The sequence below is a fragment of the Terrapene carolina genome, unplaced genomic scaffold, assembly GCF_002925995.2.
Source record: "Terrapene carolina triunguis isolate 2854851 unplaced genomic scaffold, T_m_triunguis-2.0 Scaffold33911, whole genome shotgun sequence".
NCBI lineage: Eukaryota > Metazoa > Chordata > Testudines > Emydidae > Terrapene > Terrapene triunguis.
The window spans coordinates 4,494,144-4,517,570 of record NW_020698262.1 but is presented as its reverse complement, the minus strand read 5'-3'; the positions used below and the strand labels follow the sequence as shown (position 1 = coordinate 4,517,570).

Sequence of the window (23,427 nt, the reverse complement as noted above, 5' to 3'; positions counted from 1 at the left end):
GTCTGGGCCTGAGTAATTTTTGATTTATTTAGTAGTTTGAGAAAAGTCCCTTTCATCATTTCTGAATTCAGCAAGGATTGAAAAATACACATTTTTAAAAAATCAAACCCTATTTCCTTTTTATATTGTTTTGTTTTTAACATAGAACAGCAGCAGAAATCGCTAACATCTGAAATGTGGCTAGGAATGATACAGTCCTCATTAAGATCTAATACACTTGCTGGCTCAAAGAAAAATAGTTTTGATTTAAACAAAAATTATGAGCATTTTAATCACTGCATACAGAGCATACAGGCTAGATTATTTTTTTCTTCTACATATACGTTCATATTTAAAAATGCATTGCTTACATAACTAACAGTTGAGCCTACAATGATTTCCTGATTATAAACTTTCGTACTTTCAAAATTATTATCAATTCTCTTCAAATTTGACTTGTATTGTAGATCTTATTAAGACTTACAAGTCAAGCCAGATTTGGAGAAATTTAGCTCAATATCTATTGTTAAGAACATTCCTCCCCCATAATCAATTTATTCAAAACTACATCAGACAAGAACATGGGGAAGGGGAATCTTTTCTTTCTAGGGAGTGGTAGATTCTCCCTCATTAGAATTCTTTAAATCAAGACTCAATGTCTTTCTAAAAGATAGCACAAACAGAAATGGGCTTGGTGCAGAAGTTACTGGGTGAGATTCTGTGGCATGTGTAATACAGGAAGCCAGACTAGATTATCATAATTATCCCTTTTGGTCTTAAAAATCTATGATGTGTTCTAGCTTTGATCTGTTCTAAAATGAGTTGAGATGGTCCTATGATTTACTTACTTTAAACACCAATCATCTTAAAACTGCCAAACTGATCTTCATGTTTGGCTTCATTGTTAAGTCTTGTTGAGATCTACAAAACAAGTCAAGTTTTAAGAAAAACGGTTTTCTACTTTTAAAACATGTTGTAAATTGGCAAAGTGAATCCTAAACAGAGACAAGTAACTGAGGCTGTCCTGAATCTCATCCCTCCTGCACAGCTGCTGTCTTATAGCCTCTCCTTTGTCTTTCCATTCAGTCTTTCCATTTGTGTGGGGGGTTTTTTGTTTTTGTTTTTTTGCTGGTTTGTTTACTTTCACAGTTTAAACCTATATGAGACCTCAAGCAGCTTACATGGATCTAAAGCCTAGGATAGGTTTAAAGGTGCCTTATATCAGTAAAAGGTCTTATATCTTTTAATCCGTTTAAGATGGTCAGGTGCTTTAGATTAGTCTTAGCTTTTATAACTAAGCTAGAATTCTGGAAGACAACAAAGGGCTGGAGGGCTGGACAAGGGGTGAGACAATAATTTGTTTTAATTCTCTGTTTGTAAGAGAATATATATACAGAAGTACAGAAGTGTGCACTTAATACGAATAGGTACTAGGCAACTTTTAGTCAACTGGTAACTATGAAGACGTCAAGTGTGCTGGCCATTAATAACAGACAGGAATCAGTTTTCATTTTCCTAGTGGAACTAGTACGTTAAGACAAATGGGAACAAGTATTGTACATTTTCCCCCCCTTCCCTTCTACCAGCACAGTATTTGAGCTACTCACCAACATTCATGATTTATCCTTTCCTTGTGAGGTAAGGAAGTATTTTCCCCATTGTAAAGATGGTGAGCTGAGGCGAAATAGACTAAGCAACTTGGGCAACATGAGAACTCTCCCCACCCCAGATAGGAGAACTTAGCTCAGATCTCCTGATTCCCAGTCCACAGCCTTTACCACAGGTCTTTAAGAAAATTATATGGACAACAGATGCCCAGAAAGAAGTAGCATGACTGACTGACCAAGTATCTTGCAATGTTTGGCATATGGTGCTGTAAAGGCACTTAGCTGAATATTATTTATTATTATTATCTGAAATACATTGACTTTATCAGACACATCTGTTCTGTTGTAATTTCCATATTGATAAGTATAGAGCGCATACACAAAAACTATAATACTGGATGTACCAGTTCAAGGAAGGGGTTTACACTAAATGGAAGAGGTGGACTTTTGTTTGTTTGTTTTTTAAGTTTGGTACTCACACTTAAGTACCAAATCCCTATACGAGTGAGCAAATCAGGTGTTGGTATGTGCAAATGGCTAAATATCTGACCCTAAATATATTAATGAGATTGAGGTCATACATGAAAGTTTGAGACCTGATTATACAGCTAGAGGAAATTACCCTTCCAATAACAAATGGCATAATTTTCAACTTCTATTAGTCTAAAAAGTGCTTCACGTTTCACCATTGGATGTCTCAGACGAAGTCCAATGAGGAGGAAACAAAATCCAAAACATTGTTGTAAATAAGCCATCTTCCAATGAAGTATAGCAGGAAAGTTCACTCCTAACAGCCCAGGCAGACTTGCATAAAATTTCATGAAGACAAAGCTCAAAACCTTATGCTCAGATAGGGAAAATTGCAATCCCAGTGACATATGGCACGATCTTCAATTCTTTGTTGCTGTGAAGGAATTTATGACTGATCAAAGATTTAGAATTAGCAAATTGCATCGTATGACTTGGTTTTGAGCCAAACAGCTTTGGTGAATTTAAGGCAATAGATACAGTACAGTATCAGGAGTGTCTGACCAGATGAAGATCAACTTTTTTGCCTGTCTAACATACTTTTGAACGGATAGCAATCTCCATCTTAAATATCTTAAGTATAGCCCCTGGAAGTAGTACTTCCAGGAGAATTCCATTTTTAGAAGTATCCGTTCTTAAAGATAGTTTTTCTGGAAGTGCTATAAAACACAGAGGTCCACAACTCTGTTAAACGAACCCTGCACATCCAAGATAAGTAGGTTCTAGTTTTCTAGATAAATAATTCTTTGTATACATTAAAAAATGACTTTACTTTTAAATAAAATATAGCAAAGCTGGATGATACATCTATCTCATTTTAATGTGATGCTTTTGCAATTAATTTAATTCCTCATATACTGTATATAGATTTTTTGACATGCACAGAGGATTCTGCTATATCAATATTGGTATTAAATAACTGCAAAAAAATGTTGTCACTAGAATAATGGATGGAATTCGACTGTGCTGTTTATATTTATTGTCATGCTACTTGTCAAGAAAAGATTGATGCTACCATTCTAAAAATTCCTAGAAACAGCAAAATAAAATGGTCAGGAAATCCCAATGGCTTGAGTCTTATAATTCTCAAACTGAAATTTTAGCAGGTAGGAAAATCTATGGTGACCCTGATTATACTATATGCTTATTATTTTCACATTAATCTGAATAAATAATAGATTGGATTATTGTGTGCATTTATATTGAACAAAGCATGATCAATTCAGCAATATTTATTCACATTTCCTCCTGAATCAAATAAAAGATTGAGTAGATTCAACCATTTCCCCGTGCATTCTAAATAATCTGAGATCATGCCATCCAACACCCTTTAAAAATAAGGAACTATCTTTTAAAGTTGGCAAAACAGATTAGGTGTGATTTTGGGGGAAGGGGGGGGAAGAGAACAAATCTTCCTCTATTCTTGAAAAATATTCTAAGCTGTGCTGACATTTAAAAAAAATGCTTTTCCAGGTGTAACAATTCTGGTATATGTTAAACCAGGGGTCGGCAACATTTGGCACGCGGCTCGCCAGGGTAAGCACCCTAGTGGGCCGGGCCAGTTTATTTACCTGCTGATGCGGCAGGTTCGGCCATTCGCGGCCCCCACTCACCACAGTTCGCCGTCCCGGTCCAATGTGGGTGGCGGGAAGCGGCACGGGCCGAGGGATGTGCTGGCCGCGGCTTCCCGCCGCCCCCATTTGCCTGGGACGGCGAACCGTGGCCAGTGGGGGCCGCGATCGGCCAAACCTGCCGCGTCAGCACGTAAATAAACTGGCCCGGCCTGCTAGGGTGCTTACCCTGGCGAGCCGCGTGCCGAATGTTACCAACCCCTGTGTCAAACAATGTCAAAAAGGATATTCTTATATTTTAGAGATAAAGATACTACAATAAATTACAAGTCTCTCATATCTGACAAAGGACAAGATAGTTATTTCCAGTTTGAGGGGGACTGATTGTCTATCCTGCATACAGGGAGAGAAAGACCTCTGAATGAATGGGAATCTGTGCTGGTTAAGGGAGCAGGTCAGGAACAGAAAGGGTGGAGGACACATCATTGCTGACACAGATGCTAATGTTAAAACGAAAAGAAAAATAAAGAAAAGATCATTTAGGCTTCATTTACTGTTCTGGGAGAGACAACCACAGACTTTGGAGGGGGAGACAGGGACAGTAGAAGCTAGGAGGAAGCTGGAGCAGAGTGGGAGGTCCCAGGGTTAGAGTGGGCCAGAACACTATAAGATTTGAGCCATTAAGTAAACCTCACACCCACTCACTCCCTGACAGAATGAAAAACTCAGGCCAAGAGGATTACCAAATTACAAAATATCCAGTGGGAAAACAAACCAGATCTCCTAATTAGGTTCTTTTCACAGGGCCATTTCCCTCTATGTGGGAATCTAGCTCACTCTCCAGGCTAGCAAAAGAACATAATCATTTGAAGCCTTGTCTTTATGTGATGGGGCATTCGCCCCACACTAGCCACACAGGGTTAATATAGGCAAGAGAGGCCAATTAGCCACAGGCTACCTCAGCGGCGCTAGGATGCAATGAAGCTTAACTGGGGATGAAGCTCATTGGGCAGAAAAAGGTGTAGCTTCTATAAAGCCTGAGAGCTGGCCACAGATGGGCTGCAGTGAGGAAGTCACACTCCCTGATACAAGAGGGGAGAGGAGGAGCCTGTAATAGGAGTGTAGGAAGCAATCCAGGGAAGTAGCAGTAAGAGAGAATAGATCTGAACTGCTGGTTCGAGGGCCCTGGGATGGAACCCAGCGTGGAGGATGGGACAAGCCACTGTGGGAGTGGCGCCATGTATATGGAGACTGCCTGAGACTGTGTAGCGAGAGACTCTGGCGAGACCCTGGAAGGGGAGGACGATTGTGACTTGGCTAGAGGATTACCCTGAAGGAGAGGTGCTGCAGCTCCCGACCAGTGAGAAAGGGGCCACAAAATGAGTGACTTGAGGCAAAGGGCTGGGCAACCACCAGATGATGCATGGACAGCAGTGAGCTAATTCCCCAGGTGAGCCACAAGGAGGTGCCACTGAACAGTGAGTAGCAAGCATCTGATTACACTTTAGAAGACAGCAAAATTAGCACACATGCAAGGAACACTGACATCAGTAAAGAAAAACTGGCACATTCCCTCACGTTTTTATCCAGAAGAAAGATACCAGCAATTGCATAACTCTGGGAAGGAGGAGACAAAAAGAGAGGAAAACACTACTGATATCACAACTTGATATCTGACAACTTCCAAAGACCTATATATATAAAAAATAAACACACACACACTTACATTCTTTTAATCACTGTCTTCCAAAAAAAGTTTTCAGGAATGTTAATTTAGTTATGTGGTTATCATGTCAAGGGAAAGCCAACATGACAATAAATGACATGTCATATGCAAAAAACAAACAAACAGATAAATCACTTTTTCAGAAAAATAGATGTATTGCATTCACCTATGCAGGAATATTAAAATAAAATAAAAATGTTCCCAGGTTTTTAATATATATCTAGTGAGAATACTAAGAAAACATTTTATAGCCCTCTGTATTTGATATACTGCAAAAAAAATTTGGGGGGGAGGGGGGAAAATACTGCAAATATACTTTTTTTTTTTTAATGACTTAGCTCTAAAAGAAGCAACTTTCTAGTTCAGATTACTTGGATACTCTTACTGTTTACCCTTCCTGCTTTTTTTCTAAAGTCAGAAGAGATTTCTCTCAGAACTTCAAATAAATAAGATATCCAGCTGCACAAACACTATACTTTCTGTTAGATTACTCTGGCTTCTTAAGGAATATTTGACTTTCTCAGAATGTAAATGATTAAAGGGAACCCATCATATGAAACTGATTGGGGAAATGTTTAAAGTGGTATGGCACCTCTACAAATATGGTATAAAGAGAAATAAAAAGACCACAGTATGGTAAAGCATCTCAGGTATCCAAGGAGGCCTAGGGGAAATATTAATGTCACTAAATAAAACACCTTCCATTTAGGAAATAGTCTTTAAATTATAATTCTATATAGAAAACTAAGCTGTATTTTTTTTTAAATATATGCTACCTAACATACAGTAAATGTGGCCAATGAGATTTCCTGCACATCTGTCCATTCATAAAGAGCATCTTGGAAAAAAGCAGTTAAACCATGTTGTACAATACTTAAATGTATACAGTTCTGTAGGCCATACCTCATTAACTGAAGCAGCATAAACATGGTTTATTATGCAACTCCACAGTGCTTTTTTAAAATGGGGTGCATGTTATTGGCCTTTGCAAGGCAAATACACAGATGGTGAGTTTTGTCCAAATACATGGCTCTTTGTGGATCAGCAGCTCAATATGCCAAAGGGCTCTGTGGGAGTCCAGATACCACCAGGTAGGCAACTTTCAAAATTACAGGACATAGGCCAAAAAGCAGATGCAAATATGGTTTTAAAGGCCAGAAAGATCAAATCTGTGGAGGCAAAGACTTTCTCATCTAAAACTCCAACTGCTTCATAGTCAAATGGCACAGTTGAGAAAGTGAATTCATGTATGGTGTCACTTCTTTCAGGGAATCAATAGAAGCTCTACATGATAACATTCACAGACAAAAAAATGCTCCTCAGATCTTGGACTCTAAACTAGATCAATTAAACTTTAATTTTAAAAACCAGAGGAAGTCAATGCACACTATGGAAGGACAATAATTTATTACAGTGCAGTTTAATTCAGGTTCCTTATGGTCTTCTTTCAGCTATTTCTGTGCAATCCCCATTATTAAGATATTATCATGTCTTCTACAATTTGGCATGTCAGACAATTGTAACTGGAAACCAAATATGCCGTTTTACATGTTAACCTAAGATTGGTTTTTCATATTTCACGTCACTCAGAGCATAGTAATTTCAGTAGGTAAAAGTGTCTGGTTAAACTGAATTCTCTCATGTATTTTACTATTTTGCTGTTTTTACAATAATATCAACTATGTGTATGTTATAATAGTTGTGACTTCCTCTGAAAGGCTAAAAATGAAATTAACATATAAAATAGTTATGAAACTTAACTTTTTAGAAAAGGTGCTGAGCAACTCATTATTGGCTATAATTCAAGTCTGATTCCTGTGAGTAGTTTTGATAATCTTTTCAGAATGTGTGTAATAGATCATTATAAATGCTGCATTATAATACTGCAATGTATTGACTATTATTCTGATTACAGAGATCTGTTCTATGAAAATATTATCTCTATTATTGTCTTGTTACTGAGAAGAAGAATGATCAGATGCTTAAAGTGCTAGCCTGGAACTTGGAAGCCCTGGGTTCAATTCCCTGCTCCATCACAGACTTCCTGCATGACTTTGGGCAAGTCCCCTTCATTTCTCTGTGACTTGGCTCCCCATTTGTAACACAGGGATAACAATACTTCCCTGTCTCACGAGGGTGTTGTGAAAACAATTACATTAAAGATTGTGAGGCAGGGGCACTCAGAAACTTGTAATGGGGGCCATGTCAGTAATATAGACATGGTTTAATGCTATTTAAATTATAAAAGGGATTAGTAGAGACCATCTTTTACTTTGTACAGAGTCTAGGACAGTAGGCTGCTGATCCTGACTGTATGAAAGTATTGCATAGAGGACCCAAACTAATAATTAGAAATAATTATGACTGGGGTACACTGCAGCCAAGATAATTTCTGTTTGAGCATTTACCAGACACCCACCCAGGGGAACTAATGGAAAGAGGCAGTTTTAAATATTCAGAGGAGACCTCCTTGAAATCCTGTTTCAGGAACAAGTACAGACTTCTTTCTGTGATCAAATCAGTGCTTTTTGGATATTTGTCAATATCACAAAAGTAACACAAATTAGCGTGATTGGCAGTATCTGACGGAGGCTCAATCAAGAGAAGTGGGATGGTTGGGGTGCTAATAGTTTAGAGCAGGGGTCGGCAACGTTCGGCACGCGGCTCGCCAGGGTAAGCACCCTGGCGGGCCGGGCCAGTTTTATTCACCTGCTGACGCGGCAGGTTCAGCCGATCGCGGCCTCCACTGGCCGCGGTTCGCCATCCCGGGCCAATGGGGGCGGCGGGAAGTGGCGCGGGCGAGCGATGTGCTGGCCGTGGCTTCTCGCCGCCCCCATTGGCTCGGGACGGCGAACCGCGGCCAGTGGGGGCCGCGATCGGCCGAACCTGCCACGTCAGCAGGTGAATAAAACTGGCCCGGCCCGCCAGGGTGCTTACCCCCTGGCGAGCCGCGTGCCGAACGTTGCCGACCCCTGGTTTAGAGTGAGGTACTTTTGGAAGGTACCCGGAAGCATCCCAGCACTAGTTTAGATGTTGGCTGCCTCTTTCCTGTGCTAACAGCCACTCAGTTTCATAAGCACCAAATTAATTCATCCAAAAATAACTGAAGAAAAAAAATAACCTTCATCATAATCTCCAAAAAGGGCTTCTGAGCATTCAGGGTTCCCTGTCTATTTATACAGGATGACCTCATTGCTGAATTTTCATGATAAACTAGTGATAAACAAAATCTACTACTTATTTGCCTAGAAAGCACTGGAAGAACCAAGCATGTATATTTAATTTATTTCACTGGTTTGTACAACTCACATATGCCATAAATAAATCAAAAGGTTTGCAGTGCATGTTTTCCCTTGCATTGTAATTCCCACCTTTTTTCAGGCATTTCACATGCTCTGGCTAAGTGTCTCACTGCCTGCTGAGAAACCCTTGTTGATGAATCCTGATTTAACGTAAGCTACACGGAAAAAATATTTTATGATTTCCCTTTTCATGTAAGCAAAAACTGAGCTAAGTTGTTTCTAACTACAGCCTTGGCAGTGGTACACTGTGGTAAAATAACAGAACTAATTTTAATAGAGCAGAACATATTTTGTACCAGTCAGAATGGTGGGGAGAGGAGAACGGGTGGGCAAAACTCCCTTGGACTTCAATGAGGTCAGAATTTCACCCAGTATTCCTTAGGTATTCTCTAAAGTAAGCGTAAAGAATATTGAGAATACTACTGTAACATTATCTACTTGCAAAGACAATATTGTAAAGAAATAGATGGCAATCCCTGTGTTTACGTAATACATTTGTCTGCCCACTTCTCTGCCCATTAAGGGTAGCTGAGGTGCCATGGCTCTTCAGGGGAAGAATGCAAAGTATCAGAGCTATGTGATTAGGCAAAAACTGTTTAATAACCGAGTGTCTGACCAGACAGGCTCTGTCCTTGAACCATGGAGCAGATACAAAGAGATGCTACACAAGACTGGGCCGTCCTGCCCCTAACTATTGCTCAAGTAAGCTTTAACATATGAGAAAGTGTCATTTTGCTAAGTGACGTTTCAGTAATAACCTAGTCTTTAATGCAACAGCCAAATACGGTCTTATTTTTGTGTTCAGTGAGAATATTGATTCTACTATTTTTAAGGGAAGGAGGGATGTGACTAGTTAACTTAAAATGATAAATTTTATTTCAGTGGACTGGATAGCAAGTAATCTTTGTAGGATGCCCCAATACAGCAATAGTTTAAAATTTGGGCGAGATGGTCTGACTCTCCCAAGCTGGTTGGTTGGGAGACAACAGAATATTTCATATACAAATCTTTCAGTAAAACCCAGCAGTATCCCCTGTTCAGGCTTGACCTGGGAGTGACTAAGCCTCTTTATGTGTGCAGAGTATTAACCCATTTCTGGTCTGAAAGAGTTGGCTGTATGTGGGAGGCTGAGCACCAAGACAGCCTTGGGATTGTTGGAGTCACCTGGCTTTAATTTGGTTTTAAGAGGTGACCTTTCATCAAAAGAATGACCATCCCTTCCCTTTGCTTTATTGACCATTACACTCCTGTAACCTTTTGTGTTTAGCACATTTTTGGTCTATGTACCAGATTCCCTTAGAACTGTGTCCTGTGGGTATACACACAGCACCTGCTATTTGCAGGAGCGGACACATCTTTGACTAACACAATACTTCCCATGTCTTACATTCTTTCAGGTTTTATCTTCTTCTGCAAAGATGTATGATATATGTGGATTTTCACCATGGATAGAGAATAGAGTGGCAATAGCACATCCTAATGGGCAGATGAGCATATCCTAATTAGGGCGGTCGATTAATCACAGTTAACTCACGCGATTAACTAAAAAACTAAGCATGCATATTAAATATTATTTTAAAACTACCACTTCAAGTTTTATTTTTTCACAGGCTGTAGATCAGGGTTCGGCAACGTTTGGCACGCGGCTCGCCAGGGTAAGCACTCTGGCGGGCCGGGCCAGTTTATTTACCTGCTGACGCGGCAGGTTCGGCCGATCGCGGCCCCCACTCGCCGCGGTTCGCCGTCCCTGGCCAATGGGGGTGGCGGGAAGCCGCGGCCAGCACATCCCTCGCCGGCGCCGCTTCTCGCCGCCCCCATTGGCCCGGGACGGCCAGTGGGGGCCGCGATCGGCCGAACCTGCCATGTCAGCAGGTAAATAAACTGGCCCGGCCCACCAGCGTGCTTACCCTGGCGAGCCGCGTGCCAAACGTTGCTGACCCCTGCTATAGATGTTTGAGACTACTGCACAGACCATGCCATCTTCTTTCTAACACACAAGTAGTATGTATAAATCATCCAATAAACAAATAAAAATCAGGCCAGCGAGTAACTCCTTTCCCATTAAAGTCAGCAGGAAATGCACTGGTGTTTAAACCCCAATTTTCAGTAAGTTTCTTTACTGTATATTTTAAAAATAAAAGTCAGATACACATAGCTTTTCTTTAACTTAAATTGTACTTTGGTTTATCAGTAGTGTCCAGAAATTTTAAACGGAGAGAGAAATCGTCTCTCTATGCTTGAGAGATGATCCACAATGGATCCCTGCCTCCTTCCTCACCCCAGTACTCTCAAATCAGTACACTCTGCAGCACTAGCCTTCTTTCCTTCCCCTCCACAGTTTGAGCTCTACAGGTTCCATCTACCCTGTGTGCTGGGTAGCTATTACTATCATGCAGGCAGGTAAACAAATGCATTTGCATTTACTAAGGGTTACAACTAGACAAAAGTCATCCTGTGAGTGGAGATACAGCCACCACCACCCTGTCAGCTTGTGAGCTGGAATCTGCAGATCAACATTTAGTTCCTGTTTACTTTTTATATAATTATGAAAAAAAAAATACAGACTCCTATGTGTTCTCTTCAAAAGGAACCACACACCCTGCAACTTTACATCAGTGCTAATCCCTCATATGTCGTCAGTCCAGCTTTACTCCCTTCCCCCTCTAACATCATGTTCTCAAACTAAGGACTCAGCAGGAAATAATGCTAAGGTCAGACTAAGGTGTAGTGTTCTTTTCAAAAGGAATTACCTACTGTTCTTCATACTCAAGACACCACAATGTGCTTTTCAGTCATGAGCTATACAGCTACTAGTGGCCAAATACTAGCCTGACAAACACCCCCCTCATGCACTGACTTGTCTTGAGATTTTATATCCATATTTAAGGGCAGACTTTGGGCCTAATTGTTCAGTAATTCATGGTAGCCATCATGAAATTAACAACAGTCACACAGATCTTTGAACAATAAAATATATTTATTTTAAGAGGGAATGTTGACCAGAATATAAATATTATCCCAGATTCTTTAAAAGAAGCCACGGAAACATTAAAGCTTTTGGGGGTTTCTATCAACAGCATGTAGAAGTGGATCTTGGCTTGTCTTAGAACAAAACATGGCATCACTAAGGGTATGTCTACACTGCAATGTAACCCAGAGTTAGTGGAACTCGAGTTAGCAGACCGTGGGTTTGTTAACCTAGGGCCTGAGCATCTACACTCAATTGTTGAACCCTGGGTCCCAACCTGGGACTCCAGAGTCTACACTGCATTATGTGGGCCCGAGTCCGAACACCCATATCCCAGACTTCCTAGAGCCCTTCCAAATTTGGCTGCTCTAGGCCTTAGTTCAGGGGTCGGCAACGTTTGGCACGTGGCTCGCCAGGGTAAGCACCCTGGCGGGCCGGGCCAGTTTATTTACCTGCTGACGCGGCAGGTTCGGCCGATCGCGGCCCCCACTCATCCCTCGCCCGCGCCACTTCCCGCCGCCGCCATTGGCCTGGGACGGCGAACCGTGGCCAGTGGGGGCCGCGATCGGCCGAACCTGCCGCGTCAGCAGGTAAATAAACTGGCCCGGCCGGCCAGGGTGCTTACCCTGGCGAGCCGCGTGCCAAACGTTGCCGACCCCTGCCCTTAGTTCATGGTGCAGTGTGGAAAAATTTAACTGTCCAAAGGACAAAATATCAGCCCATGGGATTGTGGAATACTTTTTGGCAGACCCTCATAGTACGAGTCCAGTGGGGCTGCATCTACATGCAAAGCAATAGGGCTTGAACCCCGAGTCCCAGCTTGATTCAGGCTTGGAACCTGATTTATGTGTAGACAGGAGGTGGGGCAGGCTTGAGCCTGAGTTCAAACCTTGGACTTACACTGCAGTGTAGGTATACCCTAAGGGTGCAGAACCCTCTCATCCCTAGAACGGCATTACAGTGTTGGCTTTAGAATTAAGTTCAAATCATTATCTGACATTTGAACCCAGGACCTTTTAGCTTGGGGCAAGAGTGCCAACTAAGCAACACAAATAGAAATTTTAAATTCTTTGCACAAATTATCTAATAAACTAAACGTTTAGTATTTAAATGAAATCCTTGAAGTAGTATCAGACATGAAACCAAAACATTTGATGCCTCAACTACACTTCTGATGTCCAGAAGATCTGAGATGTGGTTGTAACTAAAATGCACTCCTTATATTTCTCCATAGCACATAATTTAATAGCGAAATCCCCATTCTAAAATGTTAATATTTTCCAAGAAAAAACATAGGCTGTACATCTATCGACCTCTTAGAAATTTAAAAAATTTGAAACTATAAATCTCTGTATGGCAGGTTATTCAAGGGCAGAATTACCCTGCTATGGCTAGCTGAGGTTAAGACATTGACATCTTGTGCTTTTCTAGCTATAATTTATAACTGCAACAGACCAGTGTTTTATTCCCATCCATTAAAAAGGGAGTAGCACATCTGTTAAAACTCTACTACAATGGCTGGCTTTGCATTGCAACAGGAAACGTAACCCAATCGTCTCAGAACTTCTACAAATTCTATTCCTTTTTTCATGTAAAAAGATTTGAAAATGTAGTTCACTGAAACATCTGTTAAGCTCTTGAAACCCTAACACATGATATTCTTTCTTCTCTATTACCTGCCAACAAAAATATTTGGTTCTATGTAAGACTATAGCAAGAGTGTGATAATAGCACTCTCCTTCTATTTTTATATGCCACTGTACACTGACAAGATCATATGTGGTGACACTAGTTAATATATTCTGTATCAAAGTTTAAATCTTATGATAAATGTATTGAATTTTAATTGTACAAGTGTCTAGCAAGAAGTCAGAAGGGGTTTTGAATGACAGATTTACATTAATTAAAAACACGAGAGACTATTTAGCCATGTCATTTTAAAAAGTCAACTTAATAACCTTGTGTATATGTTTATTTTATAACTTATTTTTTTAAAAACATAGATCAAACCAGCTGGGCACATACTTAGTCTATGCAACCATGCATTTCCTACCACTGTTACCTTCAGAATCCCTCCTCCAATTTGTTTCCTCCCTCTTTCCATTTGTTCGTAACATCCACTTGTTGCAGTTTGTCTTTTTAAGTAGACTCTAAGCTCTCCAAGGCAAGGCCTACTTTTTACGATATGATTGTATAATGTCAAGTAAAATAGGGACCTGATCCTGATTATGGCTTCTGCTTGCTACCGTAACAGAAGCAGTAAATAAACAAAACAGGACAGAGCTGCTGCTGCTATTACTATCTGCCACAAAAAAAAAGACGTATGTACATCCGTTTTAACTAATTTCAATATGTTTTGGTTTGGGAAAAGTAAGGGGTGGGGGGAGAATCCAAGTTCAATTTTCACCAGTCTAAATAGTATAATCATCTGTTGGAATCACCATGTTAACAAGTTTCAGCGGCAGAACACCTGCAAACTTCCTGTGAATCACTATGACCAGCACTGATACACTGTATCACACATTACTCCACTGTAGGCAGCCATAAAAGAGGCTTGGATGGGGTGGAGTTGCGTTACTTTCAGTATGATAATCCATTTACAGCAATAATTAAAACGGTATATGTGCAAAAGCCTAAGATTTCAAAGAGAGATTAAGTTTAAGAAAGTTACTTAAGAGTATCCAGTAGTATAGCTAGATATCTGTAACACTATTCCTTAAAACAGGCACTTAAAATAGCCTGACTCCATGAAGAGTGCCCTAATTACTGTAACTAAAGTCACTACAGTCACAGCAAGTAACAGCAAATAAAAAAAGGTTTATATTAGAACACTTCTCTTCAGTGCTTCAGGGAATCAGCTAAAACTAGAGGCCGATAGGCAATGTTTCCTTGTACTAAATTCTGTCATGCAGAGTATTCTCATTGCCACATGCAAAAGGCCGCATGACCTCTCCCAAGAATGGAGATATACAGTATGCGGCAACATTCATCTTTGAAGAAAACACACTCTCACATTCAGATTGGAGCAACACCACCTTTATGAACTTAACCACTAAAAAAAGGCATTTTTTAAAACACACAAGATAGACCTTTGCCCTCTATTTGGAATCAAAATGAAACATTTGACCAGCTGGTAAGCTGGTATAATTTATAAGAAGTGTAATTTAAGTAGACAATTTAAAAATGCCATTAAGACATTATCACAAAAAATAAATGTGACAAAAATGAAAATGAAAAGCTCTCAGTAATTAGCAGTAACCAGTTTAGCAAATTATTGTGGATACACTAGAAGTGAAAATTTAAAGACTAGCTTTCCAAAAAGTTGGGCCTTTGAGTCCTACCATATGTTACCCACCATTCTCAGTGCTTCTCTACTAAACCTTGTTTTGTGAGATAAAATGAAAAGCTTGATTACACTGGTCTACAATTTTTGAGAAGTCGTCTGCTTCAGAGATAAAATGTGCTATTTATTATGTATTTTGATGTGCTGAATTCAAATATGACAATTAAAACAACTGATTGGCTACTGTTTCTAAGATATTTAAGTTTTTACATTTTATGTCTATGTATATTGTGTAGATAGTAGAGTTTTAATCATAAATTGTAAACCTAGGTCTTTTCATGTGTTTATGGTTGCTTTACATGATAATATTTCACCTGTCCTGTTTATGGAACACTTTAAAAATCAGCAAAAGGGTTATATAAATAAAATTTATTATGAAACAAAAAACTATTATGTACATAGTTTAGTCCTATTCAGTGTCTACTCGGCGCTTCTTGGCTTGTCTCTTGTATTCATTAAATGGAGCATCTCTTGTCACTGTCCAGCAATAGTCTGCAAGCATTGATGGGCTCCATTTGCCCTGATAGCGTTTCTCCATTGTTGCAATGTCCTGGTGAAATCGCTCGCCGTGCTCGTCGCTCGCTGCTGCGCAGTTCGGTGGAAAAAAATCTAGATGAGAGTGCAAAAAATGTATCTTTAGTGACATGTTGCAACCAAGGCTTTTGTATGCCTTGAGGAGGTTTTCCACCAACAACCTGTAGTTGTCTGCCTTGTTGTTTCCAAGAAAATTTATTGCCACTAACTGGAAGGCTTTCCAGGACGTCTTTTCCTTGCCACGCAGTGCATGGTCAAATGCATCATCTCGAAGAAGTTTACGAATCTGAGGACCAACAAAGACACCTTCCTTTATCTTAGCTTCACTTAACCTTGGAAATTTTCCACGGAGGTACTTGAAAGCTGCTTGTGTTTCATCAATGGCCTTCACAAGTTCTTCATCAGACCCAGCTTGATGTGTAAGGGTGGTAACAAAATCTTCCTTGATTCAACAAGTGGTGGATGCTGAACACTTTTCCTCCCAGGCTCCAATGACTGTCGGAGTGGCCAATCTTTCTTGATGTAGTGGGAATCTCTTGAACGACTATCCCATTCGCAGAAAAAACAGCAGTACTTTGTGTATCCAGTCTGCAGACCAAGCAAGAGAGCAACAACCTTCAAATCGCCACAAAGCTGCCACTGATGTTGGTCATAGTTTATGCACCTCAAAAGTTGTTTCATGTTGTCATAGGTTTCCTTCATATTGACTGCATGACCAACTGGATTTGATGGCAAAACATTGCCATTATGCAGTAAAACAGCTTTAAGACTCATCTTCGATGAATCAATGAACAGTCTCCACTCATCTGGATTGTGAACGATGTTGAGGGCTGCCATCACACCATCGATGTTGTTGCAGGCTACAAGATCACCTTCCATGAAGAAGAATGGGACAAGATCCTTTTGACGGTCACGGAACATGGAAACCCTAACATCACCTGCCAGGAGATTCCACTGCTGTAGTCTGGAGCCCAACAGCTCTGCCTTACTCTTGGGTAGTTCCAAATCCCTGACAAGTTCACCTTGTGTTATGAGGTGTGGTTCCGAGGAGGAGGATGGGAGAAAATGTGGGTCCTGTGACATTGATGGTTCAGGACCAGAAGTTTCATCCTCTTCCTCATCTGACTCAAGTGAGAATGATTCTGGTGCATCAGGAACTGGCAGTCCTTCTCCCTGGGGTACTGGGCGTATAGCTGATGGAATGTTTGGATAATGCACAGTCCACTTTTTCTTCTTTGACACACCTTTCCCAACTGGAGGCACCATGCAGAAGTAACAATTGCTGGCATGATGTGTTGGCTCTCTCCAAATCATTGGCACTGCAAAAGGCATAGATTTCCTTTTCCTGTTCAACCACTGGCGAAGATTTGTTGCACAAGTGTTGCAGCATATGTGTGGGGCCCACCTCTTGTCCTGATCTCCAATTTTGCAGCCAAAATAAAGGTGATAGGCTTTCTTAACCATAGTGGTTATACTGCGCTTTTGTGATGCAAAAGTCACTTCACCACAAACATAGCAGAAGTTATCTGCACTGTTCACACAAGTACGAGGCAACTTTGCTCACTTTGGCTAAACAGAAATGTGTCCCTTTGCAAAATCAAACACTGACAAATAAGAGAGCACGACACTGTATGATTTCTAGAGCTGATATAGGGCAATTTGTTCAGCAGAGTGATGTAAGCTTTGTTATGATTGCATCATCCATGACTTCTAGGAATAACATGATGCAATTCATATCATGTATGACAATACCAGCTTCAGATTGCATCATTCACTGTTTTGCCTAAAAAGTAAGTACTGTCCAAACCCAGTCATAGATTTATTCATAGATCCAGTCAAAGGTGTATTTTAGTCATTTCTGGTTTAAATTGAGATCCCTTCCCTTTATAACTCACTTATCCTCCGCCATTCCCAAGTCGAGGGTCGTATATACTGACCCAATAGCATATCTTGAAAACTAGAGCCAATCAACAATTTTAAGCATCATTTTCATTCTCAGTGACCCAGAATTAGTAAAGTTTGACTACATTTATTTCAGAAGCATTTTGGCTGTAGAGCAGTGTTATTTTTAACTATTTCTATTGTAATAGCACCAAATGGCCCCTGTCAGGATCAGGACCTCACTGTGCTAACCACTTTAGGTGTTACACATATGCAACAAACTATGAACATATGGTCTGTGCCCATAGTAACTGCAGCCTCAAACTCAGACAAATTCAGTACCCAGCCCAAAACACCAGTCTAGGCTCTGGGGACATCTGCAATAGGAATGGGGAGAAGACTCCTGTATCCAAATCATAGAGTGAAAATGGAGCTGCTCCAAAAAGCCTACTCCAGCTTAGTGACAGGAGGAGTAAGCTGTGAGGTCCTAATACAAACTCTCAATGTGGGTAAGGAGTAGAGCACCTAGGGGCAACATTTCATTTCTACAACAAAAAATCCCTGTCCATGGCTGAGCTAGGAATACAGCATAGCTGGGCTGCACACTATGAAAGGGATGCACATTTTCGGTGGGTCCCCAGGTTCTGATCCCAACCTTGGCAGTGTTAGCACCCATGAGGTTTAGGGCAGGATTTGACACTATGAGCTGTAATAATGAGATCTGCTCTCATCCAGGACCATCACAATAGCACTTGTACTGCCTCAATTGAGTAAAAGAAACACACACAAAGAACTGATTGAAGCAATACGGCTTGGTTTAGGGATGGTTGTCTAGTCAATGCTGATCTCTCACTCTCTTTTACAAACCAGCCATAAACACAGATACCATCATATGAGCCTATCATCAAAAGAGGTGATACAATGATAAAATAACCACCAAAATGACCTAATTAGCATTTTAAAATTTAAAATAGAAAAGGATAAGTTTATCTGAGCCACACAAACAAAACACAAATACAAAGCACTCATCAAAGAAGATGCACCAAAGTAAATAAAACTATGTTATATTTATAATAGGTCCCAGGAGCTGCATCTTTTTTTTACTGTAAACTGATACCGCTACCTGACACAACAACCATAGTGTAGTAACGCTTGAGGATAAGGAGGACATTTACCCTATCTAAACAGATGCTCCAGGGGCTGGATTTTGTACAACAAGCTCAGGTGTACATGCATAATTTTGATATACTGACTACTGCATGTGTGGCTGAAGGATTCTAACACCTGCCTCAACAGCTGATAGTGTTCATGCACCAACCCCACTGGAACACGTGTGTTTTGCACATACAAATTCTGCAACCTACACACAGAACTGTAAGACTATTCAGATTGCCTGTGTAACTGTTAGCATGGCAAACTGTATGCTCAACTCTGTTCTCTCACATGAAGGCTGGGTTCGGGCATCACTCAGAACCTGGCCCTACTGTTGGAGATACCTCTGGAATTTTGGCCTCCAGGCCACTTATAGAGAAAATGCTTTTATATGCTTTGGGCCTGATTCTCCACTTACTTGCACCTATGTAAATTAGGATGAATTCCATTTAAGACAATGGAACTACACCACTGTAAAACTGGACTAAGTGAACATGAAATCAGGACCCTTTCTTGTACATAATTAAACAGATTCAGCATGTGACTCAGCCATTAATCTGACAAGCTATTGGGGGCAATGTTATTGATGGAGCTACTCAGGGATGATACCCGACTCCTGTCCTCTACTTCCCTGCTTCTTTTCAAATTAAAATAATTGATTTTCTCTGTTTCACTGGCTCAGAGAGACAATGAGTTATGCAACCTCACAACCACTGGCATCCATCACTGTGTCCATTGTGAGAGCGCCCGAGATGGGGCTGAACAACTACCAAGATAGGCTCGACTCAGTATGAGTATAGATACCTTCTTTCCACATCCCAGATGCTTGGTCTCAAACAGGATGGAGCCATTTTTTTTCCTTTGGGAATATTATTCCCTCTCAGTGAGTAAGTGATGCGACATAGTCAATAAGGTTCAAAAGCAGGCAATTCTCAGCAAAGCCCATTTGACGGCACTGCAATCTCTTAATAAAGAAGAATGTTAGTGGTAGGCACGAAAGGCCTAGTTAACCTCCTTTGCGTAACGGATCCAATCCAATGTTCACTAGAGTCAATGGCAAGACTCCCATAGACCTCAGTGGGCATTGGAAAGGGCCCATTGTAGGGAATCAAACAGTAGGTAGACCCATTTTTAATGCATTATTTATAATCCTTTCAAGCCATGAAGTTCTGTTAGCTAACTCATCATTCTATGGGGGGCTTCTGAAATATTGTAATTATTAATCCATTTGTAATACAGTTTGTCTGAAAATATGTACAAAGGCTGCAGAAACTGTTCTCTGAAATGATACATCGGTGACTTTTGGGGGCGGGAGGAACCTGAGATTACTATATTGACTATCTAGCTCCTCAAATGGCAAACCCCTGGACACACCTCATGCATTGGGTACTTACAACTTTATCTCTCAACAAATTTCTTCAGATGAATCCAAGGGGCTTCTATCCATTGAGTGGTATGTTTTAAATTCAGGCAAGTTTGGGGGTTATCCCAACACAAAAAGAAGTGTCTGAAAACGTCTTAACAGTCAGTGTATTTTCCATGCTCAGATCAGGGCCAGTTCCTGGCACCAGCGAAGAAAGCAGGTGCTTGGGGCGGCAAATGGAAAGGGATGGCATGTCTGGGTCTTCGGCGGCAGGTCACTCAGTCCCTCTCAGAGCGAAGGACCCGCCGCCAAATTGCCGTGGAAGAATGAAGCGGCGCGGTAGAGCTGCCGCCGAAGTACTGCCGATCGCGGCTTTATCTTTTGTTTTTTCCTGTTTCGCCGCTTGGGGCGGCAAAAAAGCTGGAGCCGACCCTGGCTCAGATAGTTAAAAAATGGCTTCTACCTGTTGATAAACTGTATAGTAAATTTCTTGACCACACTTTGGTTCATTATGAAATACACTGAAGAGACCAAATAACCAATGTCTGACAGGTTTATTAATATGGTACAGGAAAAAGATGCTATATGATATACGTCTACAAAGAGCAGTCCCATGCAGTGACATTACATTCACCTTATGCAAGTGTGCTCCCCAAGTTACACATTTCAGCTGGTATTATCTATATGATTTTACAAGTTACACATTTCTTTACACGAACTGAAAACCAACCCATTGGTATATTCCTGTTCCCTAACTAGTTGTTCTGTTTCTTCCTTATCTTTGTTTTGGATACTAGAATTCCAGGTACTGATCCGTTAAGGTACTTCTTAGCTTGTACTAAGACATAGAATGAATATATCTTGATTTTGACAGGTTTCCTATCTGCTTGTGCCAAATGCTTACTTCAGCAAGTGCAAGGTGTTATGGGTTAGGGTTAGCGTTATATTTAGTATAAGTGAACAGGATTATGGTATAGGCTAGTTTAGGCTAAATCACTGTTATAATCTTTTTATAAACATAATAGTGTAATTTGTATACAAGCCAGGATATATAAGTCAACGTACCAAACAACCACCAGCACACACACACACACTCTCCCACACCTCCTCACACACTCCTGGTTTAAAAAAAAAAATAAAACACCACCAAGGAAACCACTGCCTTTGGATTAAGAATAAGGATAAGGAAGATGATATTCACCAGGAAGCTATAAGCCTCTGAAAAAGAAGGGTTTACACTGAAAGTGCTTTCCCTCAGCCATCAATGATGTCATTAGCAAGGTTCTCTAATCACAGCACCTCCATATTCATCTATTTACATACCAAATGTACCTGAGCATGCACTTAATTGAAAATTCAAAACAACTTTTTAAATTCTTTAAATGTGTGTTGAAGCACATCACTAACCCCACAGCATTCCACCCCTAATATGCGCAGCTACCCATTAACAGGGCAACGGAAATCAGGCATTCCAACATTGTCAATCTAAAGTAATACATAGAAAGTTCATCTGAAATGGTTTTAGGACCCTTTACTACAGCTCACAGATTTGACAGCGTGATCACCATTAAAACCGTGCTTGCATTTATAAGAGGCAAAAGGTTAAAGCAAATATGTACATCTGGATTTTTATAACTCCACTCCCATGATTTAAAAACTGAAGATGTGTAAAATGCTGCAAGGCATTCACTTACCATGGATTTGGTGAAAGGCCGAGCCAAGGTAAACAGCAGGGTATACACCCACCAGTTGCGATGAATGGATGAGTAGATCATATTTCCAGGATGCACTGCATTAGAAGTCACCCCGTGGGGAGAAAGGTGGCGGTTTAGCTCATTGGAGAACAATATATTGCAAAGCTTGGAACGGTTGTAGGCCACCATAGCCCAGAACTCTTTCTTAGATGGAGAAAGCAGGCTGAAGTCAAGCTTTCCTGAGGAATCTTTAATTTCTGAAAATCTAAAAAACAGTACACGTGCTTTAAACATTCTGGGCCAAATTCTGCTCTCATTTAAAACCACACAACTTCTTGGAAGTCACAAAGATTGTGCTGTTGCAAATGACAGCAGAATTTGGACTGCAACCAACACACAATTTGCTTAGCAGTTTCTTAAAATCTAATAGAAATTGCTTGTGGTCCTCAAAAATAACTTCATGTTATATGGGAGTAAAAGTATTAAATAAATTTACAAAAGCAAAAGATAACCCATTAAATCCATAGTAACAGAAAGGTTATTTAAAAGCCATAGTTTCTGTATACTATATGAACTACATTCTTTTGCAACAGGAACAAAATCAGCATTTTAGTTTTGTTTTTGAAGACTCACATGATTAACATACATTTAAATTATTTAGAATAAAAGATTTCTGCTTTTCAAAGCAGAGTACTACAGTATTCATTCTTAACCATTTTTTCCTAGATTATTTTAATCTAATGCTCAAGTACTGCATATTTTAGTTTAAGTGTCCAAGTAACTACAGATGACTCTTGCTGCTTCTTAGACTCTTTTTAGATTAAAAATTGATGATTATAAAGTGGTTATAACCTTGGTAACTTGCCATCAATAGTCTTATATGTTTAAAAGATAAATGTAAACAAAGCCAAAATGAGTTCTGGCAGACTATAATGTTTTTAAGTATACCCATGACATGACTGAACACAAATCAAAGTAACTAGTTGATGTTTTTTAATTGGGTCTGACAGAGTCATTAAACACCAGCTGTTTGTTTCTTTCTTTCTTTTTTAATAATAACAAAGTAGTGAATGTACTAAAGACACTTGCATGAAAAAAAGTTATTTTCTAGATAGTTCTCTATCCATCCTTACATTTTTGGTTTATTAAATTACCAGTTTGCATTAGTGCTGAGAAATAAATATCACTGATAGTTGCAAAACTATGTTCCACACAAGAGTGCTACTTTAAGGGGCGGGGGGAAAGGAGGAGGGAGGTTTAGCAAACTCACTTCAATATGTAGAGCTTTCAGAATCAGCTGGGGAAGTGAGGGACAAACAGAATTGTGGTAAACATTATAAAAAAATATTTTAAAATGCCTTTCCTGATTTTGCATTATATACTCCAAATTAAGCAATTGACTGGTTTGTTTGTGTTTGTTGGGGTTTCTTAAACTTATGTCAGGGCAAAAACAGTAAAATACATAGATAAAAAGCCTACAAGCTTCCAAAGTCAATAGGAGCTGACAATGCCTTGTCCCTTTCAGAATCAGTCCCTCATTTGATCTCAGGTAATAAAATGCCTCTTTCATAATTTTCACATTTATTTAGGGCACAACTCTGAAATCAACGGGACTAATCCAGGAGTAAATTATTACTCAACATGAATAAGGGTGGCAGACTTTGCTAATCAAGCCCTTAGTACAGGGGTCGGCAACGTTTGGCACACGGCTCGCCAGGGTAAGCACCCTGGCGGGCCGGGCCAGTTTTATTTACCTGCTGACGCGGCAGGTTCGGCCGA

General features: G+C 40.2%; 1 protein-coding gene across 1 annotated transcript in view; it reads right to left on the bottom strand.

Annotated features, from left to right (window-relative positions):
- Window positions 1–23,427, bottom strand: part of LOC113409636 (WW domain-containing oxidoreductase) — a 676,894-nt gene that overhangs the window by 460,704 nt on the left and 192,763 nt on the right. Inside the window, exon 8 of the mRNA XM_026663779.1 lies at window positions 21,649–21,913. Within this exon, the coding sequence (XP_026519564.1) occupies window positions 21,649–21,913 (265 nt within the window). The remainder of the gene's footprint in view (window positions 1–21,648; window positions 21,914–23,427) is intronic.